At 37.7% G+C, this 12756-nt stretch overlaps 1 protein-coding gene across 1 annotated transcript; it reads left to right on the top strand.

The window, feature by feature from the left end:
* The first annotated feature begins 4692 nt into the window (after positions 1 to 4692).
* LOC149887370 (uncharacterized) lies at positions 4693 to 5708 on the top strand. The gene is made up of 2 exons (XM_090091513.1): positions 4693 to 5490; positions 5559 to 5708. The coding sequence occupies exons 1-2, from the start codon at positions 4693 to 4695 to the stop codon at positions 5706 to 5708; spliced, it is 948 nt and encodes a 315-aa protein (XP_089947639.1).
* Positions 5709 to 12756: the final 7048 nt, after the last annotated feature.

Below are 12756 nucleotides of genomic sequence, written 5' to 3' on the forward strand. Positions count from 1 at the left end.
GTCATTCGCCATTTTAAAAAAAGAAAAGTGTTTGTGAACAACATCAATGAAATATGGGCTGTCGATTTGGTTGACATGCAATCGTTTTCAAAATTCAACAAGGGCGTAAAATATTTGCTCATGGTGATCGACGTGTTTTCAAAGTATGGGTGGATCGTTCCGTTGAAAAGCAAAACGGGTCTTGAAGTGGCTGAAGCGTTGAAAAAAATTTTTGAAAAAAGAAATTGTGCCAAAATGTGGGTGGACAAAGGAAAAGAGTTTTACAACAAGCACGTGAAAGCGCTGGGTGTTCAATTATATTCCACTGAAAACGAGGAAAAAAGCTGTGTCGTCGAGCGATGGAACAGAACGATGAAAGAAAAAATGTTTAAATATTTTTCAGCCAACAGCACCAATAAATACATTGACGTTTTGGACGAAATGGTAAAAAATTACAACAGCACAAAGCATTCGTGAGGAAAAAAATAAAAATATGGTCTGGATGAACCTGAATGGAAAGATGCAAAAAGAAAGACCAGAGCCGAAATTTTTAATGGCTGACAAAGTGAGGATCACAAAAAAGAAGACCAATTTTGAAAAAGGGTACACGCCGAGATGGACCGAGGAGGTTTTTAGCGTGTCAAAAGTTCAGCGAACGGATCCACCCACGTACAAGGTTACCGACGTCAACGGTGAAGACATTCAAGGTACTTTTTACGAGCAGGAGATGCAAAAGACGGATCAGAGCATATTCAGAATTGAAAAAATAATTCGCAGAACAAAAAGCAAATCACTGGTCAAATGGAAAGGATATCCAGACTCGTTCAACTCATGGGTGGACAATAAAGAATTAATCCGTTTGAAAAAATGATATAAAAAAATTTTCCTTTCTTTTTAAAAAGATGAATTTTGTTGCGATTGAAAACTTTGACGACAGCAAGCTATCAGTTGGAGAGATTTATTCCGCAACCAAACCAATTCAGTACCAAAAGATTCCGCTTTTTTATGAGTACCCCTCTGGAAAAGGCCCTTTTATTCTAAGAACCCGCGTTTTGTTTTCTCTGGGTGTGTTTGAGAACTGCAGTTTCGGAACAAACGAGCTGGAGGGATATTCCATGTCCTTTCTTCTGTTTTGCCGTTGCGTCTTTGAGAATCGAAGGTGTTTTTGTTGGAGCGCAGATCGAGTCCATTCAGGTTAGGATTCCCAAAGTGGTCATCGCAAAAAATGCGCCTTCAGTTCAAAGCATCATGAGTGATGATTTGGATTTGGGAGAAATGGAATCTGACGAAGAAATGTGAAAACACGAAGAAAAAATATAAAAAAATAAAATGAGTTAAAAAAATTTTCTTTTCATATAAAAAATGCATACCCCACGAATGTCGCAAATCGGAGACGATGTCAACGCGCAAAATGAAAAAAAACAAACACCGCTGCACATCGCCTCTAAAAGCGGTCATCTGAAAATCGTTCAATGCCTCTTGCAAAACGGAGCCGATGTCAACGCGCGAGATGAAAAAAAACAAACACCGCTGCACTTAGCATCCCAAAACGGTCATCTTGACGTCATGAAAATTTTAATTGAAAACGGAGCCAATATAAACGCGCGAGATGAAAAAAACTGGACGCCGTTGCACTTTGCTATTATGAATGAGTCTAAATCAGGCGAAGAAATGTGAAAACACGAAGAAAAAAAAAAGAAAATAAAATGAGTTAAAACATTTCCTTTTCATATAAAAAATGCATGCCCCTCACAAGTTTTTTAAAACCGTTTCCTCGGCAGAAAAACACGTCGATTCGAGTTTGGAGATCTCGAAAATGTATTTGGGACACATGGATGAGAGGATAAAAGAGTTGGAGCAATTCAAAGAGTCGGATCGAACCAAAAATTTAGAAAATTTGGTGGAAAGAATCAAAGAGCTGGAAAATTTGGTGGAGACAATCACAAAACTGCAAAAAAAGACATCGCAAAATATTATTGTGACAAAAAAAAAATTGGATCATCCAAATTGTTTTAACATAAATGCGCAACACGAGATTTTTGCCCAAAAAGACATAAAATTTACTGCTCTTTCTCAAACGGCAATATCGTTGTCTGTTGGATTGAGTTTGGACAAAGGAATCGCTGTCGTCACTTTGTTGCATTCGATCAACGAAAAACTAAACTTTTACAAAAACGATGCCATTTTTTCTGAGCCTGCGGAAGACATCGTTTTGGATATAACCAGCAACAATGTTAATGACGTCATACTCAAAAAAGGAGAAATGCTTTGCAAAATAAATCACATCGATTCGAATTATTAAAATCTGTCTTTGTTAAAAAGATGGAGATAATAAAAAAACCTGAAAAAATTTATCCAGTTCTTCCAACCGATCCAGTTCTTCCAATGGTACCAACCGATCCGGCTATTCTATCAGCACCACCCGATGAAGGAGGACACATTTACCGTCTTCAAAAAATAAGCGAGATCCAAAAAGAAATGGAGGATGAAAAAGTGAAAAGAATGGCTTTGAGCAAAAAGTACCATCGAGTGGCAAAAATTATTCGTTTCGTAGACGATGGGTTGCAAACGGTGTGCATTGGTTTGGGGATTACAGATATTGCACTTTTGTCAACCGTCGTTGCCACCCCAGTTTCTATTGCGTGCGAGGGGATTGCGGTTGGAATGGGTGCTTTGTCCATTTTTGGAAACCATCAAAACAAAAAAATGATGATAAAGGCTGAAAAGCACGAAAAAAATAAAGGTTCTTTCCTAGTCAAAATTGAACACGATTAGCGATCACATTTCAAAATCGCTCATGGACGGGTTTGTGAGCAATTCCGAATACGAACTAATCTTCAGCGAGCTTGAAAAATTTAAAACCATGACAAAAGAAATCCGAACAAAAGCAAAAAGCAGCATTGACAAATTGACAAAAGAGTCAATGATCCAAAAAGGAAGAGAAGAAACCATTCAAGCATTTAACAACCTTTACAAAAAAGGAAAATGAGCGCAAACGAGTTTTCGTTTTTGTTTAAGTTTTTTTTTCTCCGTATTTTAAAAAATGGAGTTCTTTAAAATACAAGACCCAAAAAAGAGAGATGAGATTGTGAAAAGTTACATGGCCAACCGGGAGAAGCTTTACAATGAGAGCTTCAACCGGAACGTATCAAATGCAAATTATCAGACTGATCTGTCAAAGTTTTTTCAACCGTTGATCGCGAGCAACGAAAAAGTGAAAAACGAGCTAAAGAGCATCGCATACAAAGAGGATGGAAACACTCCACTGGCTTTGGCTTACCCAGAAAGCGAGACGTCTTTTGAAAAAATGAATGTTGGAAATACTGCTTTGGATTATTTGTCAAAATACGCAGCTAAAGCAGCTGTTGCAGACAGAGTGTTTGGAATCCACGCAAAAGAACGCGGAAAAATGTTTATTGGAGACTAAGAAATTTTTATCGAAAATAACGACATCATTATTAATGGAGAAAAGTATGAGGGTACTTTAGGTTTTTGGGAGCTGATAACAAGATCCAGACCTGATATGACAAAGGTAACAAACGAGGACTTGAAAAATTATGAAAAAATACTGGTCGAAACGCATGCAATGGAGAGAGAAGGGAAGCCAACCATACCAAAAGCTTCGAGAAGTAAAAAGTGGGAGAATATTGTTTCAAAATTTTGGGAAAAAAATTACACAAAAACGAGGGGAACAAAAGGTCGCGGAGTAATCATTCTCCCGAGCGATCCAAATGCGCTTGTTCAAAGGCTTAGTTTGAGCATCGCCGCTGGTCATGCTGGAAATATCGCATCGAGAAACGAAGCTGTTGCCATTTGTGACGAGCTTTTGAGGCAGGGTGAAGTAAACAAAGAGGAATACCGATCGATTCAAAAATGCATCGAGTCGTGAAACACGAATTAAAAAAAAAATATTTTCTCATTTTAAAAAAATGCTCATTGTGAACAACAGAAGATATTTAAAAAAGAACCTCGTCGGAGGAGGAAAGGTGTTTGAGACGTTTAAAATTTTTTTGAGGAGAATGATAGCTTCAAACGCCTCAAAGTCATCATTTATTGAGGAAAGCAGCAGCAAGCGAAATTGGAAGAGAAGCAATCACCGCCGCCAGATCTGCCGGAAAAGAATTGGCCTCTTCTGCCATATCAACCGCCAGAGACGTTGCCATCGACAAAGGGAAAAAAGCGATTGAAAAAGTTTACGCCAAGACGGGGACGGTGAATCCAAACCAATTGACCAGCACGATTTTGAACGAAGCGGTAAAGCAATATGAATCTATTAATCCCATGGAAGAACTGCATAAAAAAATGTTTGGCTCGTCCATCCAAGCAAAAAAGAAAATGACAAAAAAGAACGCTTCCAGAATCCAAGATCTGGTCAAAATGGGGAGCGGGCTTTTGATTGCGTGATTTTTTTTTGACGAATCAAAAATGACATAAAAATATTTTTTCTCATTTTAAAAAATGATAAACAGCGACAGATTAATAATTGACGAAATGCCTGTCTACGACAAAGGCATTGAAAAAGTTAATTTTTTCGAGTACCTTCCAACAAACCTCGATTTAAATTCTTCAGGATCGATCGTTTTTGAGATTGATTGCCAGTCTGTGCAGACACTTCCGTCTGAGGCTTAAATCCTCGTCGAAGGGGTTCTGAAAAAAGTGGACGGAACTGCTTACGCGGCAGCAGACCAAATTGCCTTGGTGAACAACGCCATCATGTATTTGTTCAGTGATGTCACTTACGACTTATCAGGACAGCAAGTGCAAAGAGTCATGTATCCAGGACAGGGAACAACCACGCTTGGATTGCTAAAATATCCTTTCTGTTTTCAGCTTGCCGATGGTTTGAAGCAAATGTGGTATAAAGACACCTCAAACGCAACTGGAAACGCGGGGTTCATCGTCAGGCGAGACCACTTGTTTGCAGACACCACATCCATTGGTGCATTTTCTTTTAGGGTGCCTTTAAAACACATTTTTGGTTTTTGCGAAACATACGACAAAGCCGTTTACGGATTCAGACACACGATCACCTTTACAAAAAAAGAATACGACGACGCCATTTACAGAGCGGGGACTGTTGGTACAGAAATGATCGACATCAAAAAATTCCGACTCTTCATGCCTCGAATTGAGCTGGATGTTTTGAAAAAATCCGAATTTTTGAATCTAATGGCAAAGAAAATCTCCGTTCCAGTGCCTTACAAAGCAAACAAAGTCGAAACGCAAGCCATTCCCGCTGGTCTAACAGAATTCACTTGGACCCTTGGAAGAATCACTGACAAAAGCGTTCCGAGATATATCGTGTTCGGTCTTCAGACAAACAGAGGTTCCAGTCAAACCGCAAATCCAGCCGTATTCGATCATTGCGATGTCAACAATTTTTTTGTGACTGTCAATGGGATTAAATATCCAAACTACAATTACGACTTGAATTTTGGAGAAAAGAAAGTGGTTATGGCCCATTCCGACGCGTTCACTTTTGACGAAAAATATTATGGCACAAACGAGCTTGTTTGTCAATCAGGTTTGTCTCTGCTTGAATATAAAAATTTGTATCCGTTGTTTTTTGTCGACATCAGCAAGCAAAAGGAAAGAGTTGTTTCCGAAACGGCCGAATTGGTTGTCAACCTAAAGTTCCGAACGGCAGTACCCGAAAGCACCGTTATTTTCGCAGTGATCATTTCCGACAAATTGATCGAATTTGTTTCAACATGAACGCTGTTTATTAAGCGTCATGAGATTCTTGACAAAAATTGATTTAAAAAATTTTTTTCTTTTTAAAAATAAAACATGAGACTAACAAAAAATTATCTGAAAAATTTGCTGAGAAAAAATGGTGTCACAAAAACCTCAAACAATTTGTTGGCCTTGATGATGATTGCGGTTGAGAACAATCTCGTAAGCAAAGATTCACTTTTGGAAGGTGCAAAAGAATGCAGGCAGGTGGGTCGACCAAAAAAGAAATAAAAACGCAAACGGAAAATGCGAAAAAACCGATCGATCCAAAATACGAGAGGCTTGGTTCAACTCGAAAAAAACCTGTTTCTGTGAAAACGACCAACGTCGAAACAGGGGAGGTTGTTGAATACGGATCTCTTTGCAAAGCGATGAAAAAGACGGGGCATGGCTGGAGATATTTTAAAGATGCGAAAGGCTGATCTCGTTGAAGCAATAAAAAACGCGAGACCGGTTCCTGCTCCGCGTCCTGATCCTAGTTCGATTGCCTCGCGTCAAACTGTTCAAAAGCCTGTCATCGCTCCGAAACCATCAACAATTCCACCAAGACCTATCACGTGGAAACCAGCTCTTCCTCAAAAACCAACCCATTTGCAAAAACCTGTCGTTGCGACTGTTCCAGAGCCGTCGCGTTATATCGTTGACGCTCCTGTTCCAGATTCGACTCCTGCAATGACTCCTCGAATTTTTTCAAGGTTTACGACGGCTGTGAAAAATGTGGTTGTCAACAGTTTCAACAGCTTGCTTGAGTTCGTTGATCCGTATGTCCCAGTGTCGGTAAAAAAAAGATTGAAAAATAATAAAATAGAACTAGAAAAAAGAATCTTGTCTCTCAAACCGATCGTGTTCGGAAAACCTCAAATTGATTTTCATTTTCATGAGACATGTTGCAAAACAATTTTCGCATCAAGTCGAAGGAAACCAAAAGGACGCTTCTGCCTTTTTAGATTTCGCGAAAGACGGTGCGATAAAAATTCTTCAAGAGAATAAAAACAAAAAGCGAGCCTTGTTTTGACTATTGATATGGAGAGTGTCAGCCTTACTACGGGAGAGGAGGTGCATCGAATTGTACCTTTTTTGTCAAAAGCTGGGATTATTTTGGAGTCTACGGATTTTGGAGAATTTTGGAAAACCCTAACGAAAAAGCAAAAGATGAGATCCTGGAAAACATGGAAAAATACAACAAAATGGGCTCGAATTGCACAGTGTCCGCCATCTTGAAAATGGACATCAATTTAATTGACTACAAACCCATCGGTGGCCGGTTGTATATCCCTCTCGACGATTTTCTGTCAAGCAAAAAAGCAATCATCAACATGGAGAACGAAGACAACGAATGTTTCAAGTGGTGCGTTACCAGAGCGTTGAACATGAAAGAAAAAAACGGAGAAAGGATTGACAAAGACTTGATTGAAAAATCAAAAAAAATAAATTGGGAGGGGATTGATTTTCCTGTCAAACTCGATCAAATCAAAAAATTTGAAAAAAATAATCCAGAAATAAGCGTTAACGTTTTCGGGTACGAAAAAATATCCATACACCCTTTGCAAATATCGAAATGCTTGAACAGAAAGCATGAAATAGATTTGTTGCATGTCTCAGACGGAAAAACAAATCATTATTGTCTGATAAAAAATCTGAGTCGACTCATTTCATCCCAAGCATCCAACAGAAACGGAAAAAAATATTTTTGCAGAAATTGCTTGCAGGGTATGAAAAGCGAGGAGGATCTTTCAAAACATTCGACCTATTGCAGAGAGCACAGCGCGACACGAATGGATCTTCCTCCAAAAAATTCGTTCATGAAATTTTGGCACATAGAAAGGTCGATGAGGGTTCCATTCATCGTTTACGCGGATTTTGAAAGCTTTGTCAAATCGATGGACTCGTGCGAACAAAACCCAGACCAGTCGTACACCAAAAAGTTTCAAAGTCACGTTCCGAGCTCCTTTTCATTTTACATCAAATGTTTTGATGAAACCATTTATAACAGTGGTCCCACAATATCTGTGTCGGAAAGCGAGGATGAGGACTATGGCGAATATTTTGTCTGCGAGTTGGAAAAAGAAATAAAAAAAGACTATGGAAGGATTGAAAGAAAAAATATGGTTCTCACAAACGACGATGAAAATAGTTTCAAATCCGCGACGGTTTGTCACATTTGCGAAGAAAAAATTCTCGATACAGAAAAGGTTTGCGATCAGACGGGAAAACAAAAGAAAAAAAAATTGAATTGAGGTTCATCGACAGTTTTAAATTCCTTTCCTTCGGTTTGGATGCTCTGTCAAAAAATTTACAGTCAGAAGAGTTCAAAAACCTCAAAAAATATTTTGAAGGAGAAAAATTCGATTTGCTTCGTAAAAAAGGTGTGTACCCTTACGATTGGGTGGATGGATTCGATAAGTTTCACGAAACGCAATTGCCTCCAAAAGAAGCGTTTTTCTCAAAACTAAACCACAAGGAAATAGGTGACGAAGATTATACGCATGCGCAAACGGTTTGGAACGTGTTTCAATGCAAAACGTTCAGAGATTATCACGATTTGTACAACGGGTCTGACGTTTTGATTCTGGCTGACGTATTTGAAAATTTCAGGGACGTTTGCATTAAAAATTACAAGCTCGATCCAGCCTGGTATTACACGTCTCCAGGGTTGGCTTGGGACGCTTGTTTGAAACTGATAAAAATAAAATTGGAATTGTTGAGCGACCCAGACATGCTTCGAATGATCCAAAAAAGAACCCGTGGAGGGATCAGCATGATCTCCAACCGGTATGGAAAATCGAACAACAAATACTTGGGCGACTCGTACGATCCAAGCCAACCATCAAAATTCATTAAATACTTGGATGCAAACAATTTGTACGGATGGGCCATGTGCAAATCTCTTCCCACTAACGGTTTCGAATGGATGGTAGAAGACGAACTGTACAATTGGAGATCGGTTCCGTGCATTTTGGAGGTTGATTTGGATTATCCGAAAAGCCTTCACGATGAACACAACGATTATCCGTTGGCACCCGAGAGAAAGAAAATTCCCGTAAAAACTACAGCGGGATCCGCGGGATTTGCGGGATTTTGAAACTATTGCTTTTAAACAAAAAAGGTCAATTCTTTTAAACTAAAAAGACAAAAAAGATATCAAATTAAAAGTGTTTAATGTATTTGTGAAACAAATCAATTTAAAAATTTATCTTCAGCTATTAAAATATTTTTCTTAGCTATAAATATAAAAAAATCATTCAAAAATAAACAATTAATTAGCAAAACATTAGTCGAACTCGTTCAAATTTTATTTTGTTTAGTTAATGATTATGTTGAAATTTTCGCTAATGAGTATGTTGAAATTTTTAAAAACTACTTTATAAAAAGTCTTTAAAAATTATTTACATCAAGATTTTAAAACAAAAGTACTAAGCATGTCGCAAATTAAAACTATATGGAATTATTTTAAAAAAAGTAATAATGAGGAAAATGTGAAGTGCATGTTATGTTCGGCTATTTTAAAAATTAATCAAAGATCAACTAAAGGGTTATTAATCCATTTAAAAACTAAACGTGGCACCGGTTTAAAATCAAACGTTTTACAACAAGACGGAGCTTCAACTTCAAAACAGCATAGGCCGGGTGAATAAAAATGAGCAATTGCTTTTACTCAGTAATTGGTCAGCTTTACGTGAATAAAAACTTCAAGAACTTTTCTTTAGTTTTTATTCAAGTAAAATTGTGAAATTACTGAGTAAATTGCTTACCTTCACGCGAATAAAAATATGAGGAAAACTGCTTAAGTTTTTTATTCACATAAAGCCGACCAATTACTGAGTAAAAGCAATTGCTCATTTTTATTCACCCGGCCTCATGAATCAGTTGAACTAGAGCCTAAAATATACATCGACTGCGAAGACGAAGAAGTAATTCCATCGAAAAAGTCAGAACAATTGAGAGGTTTTTCGAAAAGGAAATTTCTATGGAAAAAAATGGTATCGTGCATGGTTGCAAAAGATGGCTTTACATTTAATAGTTTTTGCACATTTTCAGATTTACGGTACTTGTTTTCAAAGTGTGGTTTCCGGCTCCCTACTTCACCTAATACTATAAGATCGATGGTATTTAAGTTCTCAGGCTCTGTAAAAGCCGATATAATGCAATAATTTACATCACTAAAAAAGCACAATCAAAAGTTTTCAATAACGTTTGACAATGGACATCACAAAATGGTCAGAGATACTTAAACTTAAATTTACATATGGAGGCAAAACACTATAATCTCGGATTGATTCGAATCCATGGATCGTGTAATGCAGAATATTGCGTCAAGTTTGTTTCAGAAAGGCAAAATAGCTTCGATAATGACCTCCAAGACATTATTGCCATGACCACTGATAGAGCAAGTGTGATGGTATAAGTCGGTAAAATGATGTCTTGCTATCAACAGCTATGTTATGCTCATGGAATATAACTTGCAGTTATTGATATCTTATACAAGAAAAACAGCGGAGAAGCCGAAGAATCGTTTATTAGATATGAAAATTGTGAAGAAGAAGATGAATGTGGTAACACTGAGGATGATGAAGTTATAAATAAAGAATATGGTTTGACAATGATTTTGGATCGACCATCTGCTGAATTGGTTAGCATTTACAAAGATCTCATGAAAAAAGTGAGAAAAAATGTAAAGATATTTACAAACTCTGTTGTCAAAAATGATACATATTTACAGAAATATATCCTACAAGAACACGGGAAAAAGCTTAAGTTATATCTTGATTGTAAAACTAGGTGGGACAGCATGCACTTCGTAAGAGGTTTACACAACTTCGTAATAAGAATTTAAACTTAAAAAATCCGACGAAGAAAATAAACTCGAAGAAAAAGAAGCTGTAGATTTTATTAACAATTCCCAAATACTTATTCCTACAATTCTATCGCTGAAAAAAGAATTGGAAAATCAAACACAGAAAGACAAGAACAGCTGGACACAAAATGTAAAGGAGAGACCAAATTTAGATTCTTTAGACTTTGATAAATTATTGAAGCCGGAAATGTCTGCCTATGAAAGTAATGGAGTAAGAGGCAAGTTTCTAGATATAGCGCATAGTTACTTGATGACCATATCACCAATAAGCGTAGAGGCCGAGCAAGCTTTTTCAGCTGCTTGTTACATATGCAGTCCTTTGAGGAGTAGATTAAGTGATGATACTTTAAGTAGCGTCTGTTTCTTAAGAGCCCATTTCTTACAACTATTTTCTCAATTTGATATTTTAAAAAACAAATAAAGCTAATAGTTCTACGTAAAGCTAAAAGATGTTCTATGTACTTTGGCTTATCTTTTTGTTCATTAAATATTAAGAAATATATTGATTTACAAATGAATTGCGTTTTTTGGCTTTATTTACCTTATCTTATCAATTTAATAAGTTGAGTATATTTTTTCTGAAATACTTGAAAGAAAAATACAATTGTCATTTTGCCTTTTATAATGTGCATAAGAAACCTAATAATCCCGCGCGGGATCCCGCGGGATCCGCAAAAAAATTAAAAAATTCTGCGCGGATCCCGCGGGATTGAAAAGTGTGCGGGATTGCAATCCCTAATAAGCTCGTTCCAAATTTAAACGACAAAAAAAATTATGCCCTTCACTGTGAAAACCTGAAATTGTACGAACTATTGGGAATGAAAATCTCAAAGGTGCACAGAGGTATAAAATTTGAACAACGGGATTGGATGAACCGTACATTGACCTTAACACCGATTTAAGAACAAAAGCCACCAGCGAGTTTGAGAAAGAATTTTTCAAGCTGATGAACAATTCAGTGTTTGGAAAAATCATGGAGAACATTGAAAAAAGAGTGGACGTGAGACTGGTGACAGAAAAGGGAAAGGCAATAAAATTGTCGGCTAAACCCAACTACGACCGACACACGATTTTCGACGAAAACTTGGTTGCCATTCACATAAAAAGGATAAAAATTTTTTACAACAAACCAATTTATTTGGGTATGTCCATTTTGGATTTGAGCAAAACCTTAATGTTTGAGTTCCACTACGATTACATCAAAAAAAAATATCCTGGTGACGTAAAGCTTCTAATGATAGACACGGACTCGCTGGTTTATGAAATAAAAACGGACGATTTTTACAAAGACATTGCCGACGATGTGGAAAAAAAATTCGACACGAGAGATTTTAGCAAAAGCCATCCAGCCATTCAAAGAGCTGGGTTCAAAGTAGGTTTAAACAAAAAGGTCATTGGGATGTTCAAAGACGAAACCGGAGGAAAACAGATTGAAGAGTTTGTCGGCCTCCGGTCAAAATTGTACTCTTACAAAATACATCAAGAAAAACAAGAAAAAAATGCAAAAAATGCAAGGGGGTGAAAACATATGTTGTCGAAAAATACATCACACACGACGATTACAAAAAATGTCTCGAAACCAAGAAAGAAAAGGTAAACAAAATGAATGTCATCCGATCCCATTTGCATGACGTTTACACGGAGGAAATCAACAAAACCTCTCTCAGCTCCGACGATGATAAAAGAATCATTTTGGATGATGGGATACACACGTTGGCTTATGGTCACTACAAAAAAAGACCTTGTCCTTATTCGGTTGATAAACCTTGTTTCAACTTGATCGATTATGATAAGTTTTTCGGTCCAGAGACAGAGCCAGAGGCAGAGGCAGAGGCAGAACCAGAGCCAGAACCAGAGCCAGAACCAGAGCCAGAACCAGAGCCAGAACCAGAGCCAGAACCAGAGCCAGAACCAGAGCCAGAACCAGAGCCAGAACCAGAGCCAGAACCAGAACCAGAACCAGAACCAGAACCAGAACCAGAACCAGAACCAGAGGCAGAAGCAGAACCAGAGGCAGAACCAGAGGCAGAACCAGAGGCAGAACCAGAGCCAGAGCCAGAGTCAGAGTCAGAGGCAAAAAGGGCGATCGCAGAGATCAAAAAGATAATCGCAGAGAACAAAGAAATCTCAAATAGGTCAAAAATGTTGATCGCAGAGTGCAGAGGGATAATCGCGGAGACCAAAGG

Source organism: Hydra viridissima, unplaced genomic scaffold, assembly GCF_058129835.1.
Source record: "Hydra viridissima isolate aposymbiotic clone 2 unplaced genomic scaffold, HvirCarnegie_v1 scaffold_6, whole genome shotgun sequence".
NCBI lineage: Eukaryota > Metazoa > Cnidaria > Hydrozoa > Anthoathecata > Hydridae > Hydra > Hydra viridissima.

What these genes read in the sequence shown, in the direction of transcription:
- LOC149887370 (XM_090091513.1), top strand. Translation starts at nt 4,693, where the DNA reads ATGTATTTGTTCAGTGATGTCACTTACGACTTATCAGGACAGCAAGTG. An exon ending in ATTATGGCACAAACGAGCTT is followed by an intron (nt 5,491 to 5,558) that starts GTTTGTCAATCA and finishes TGTCGACATCAG; the next exon opens with CAAGCAAAAGGAAAGAGTTG.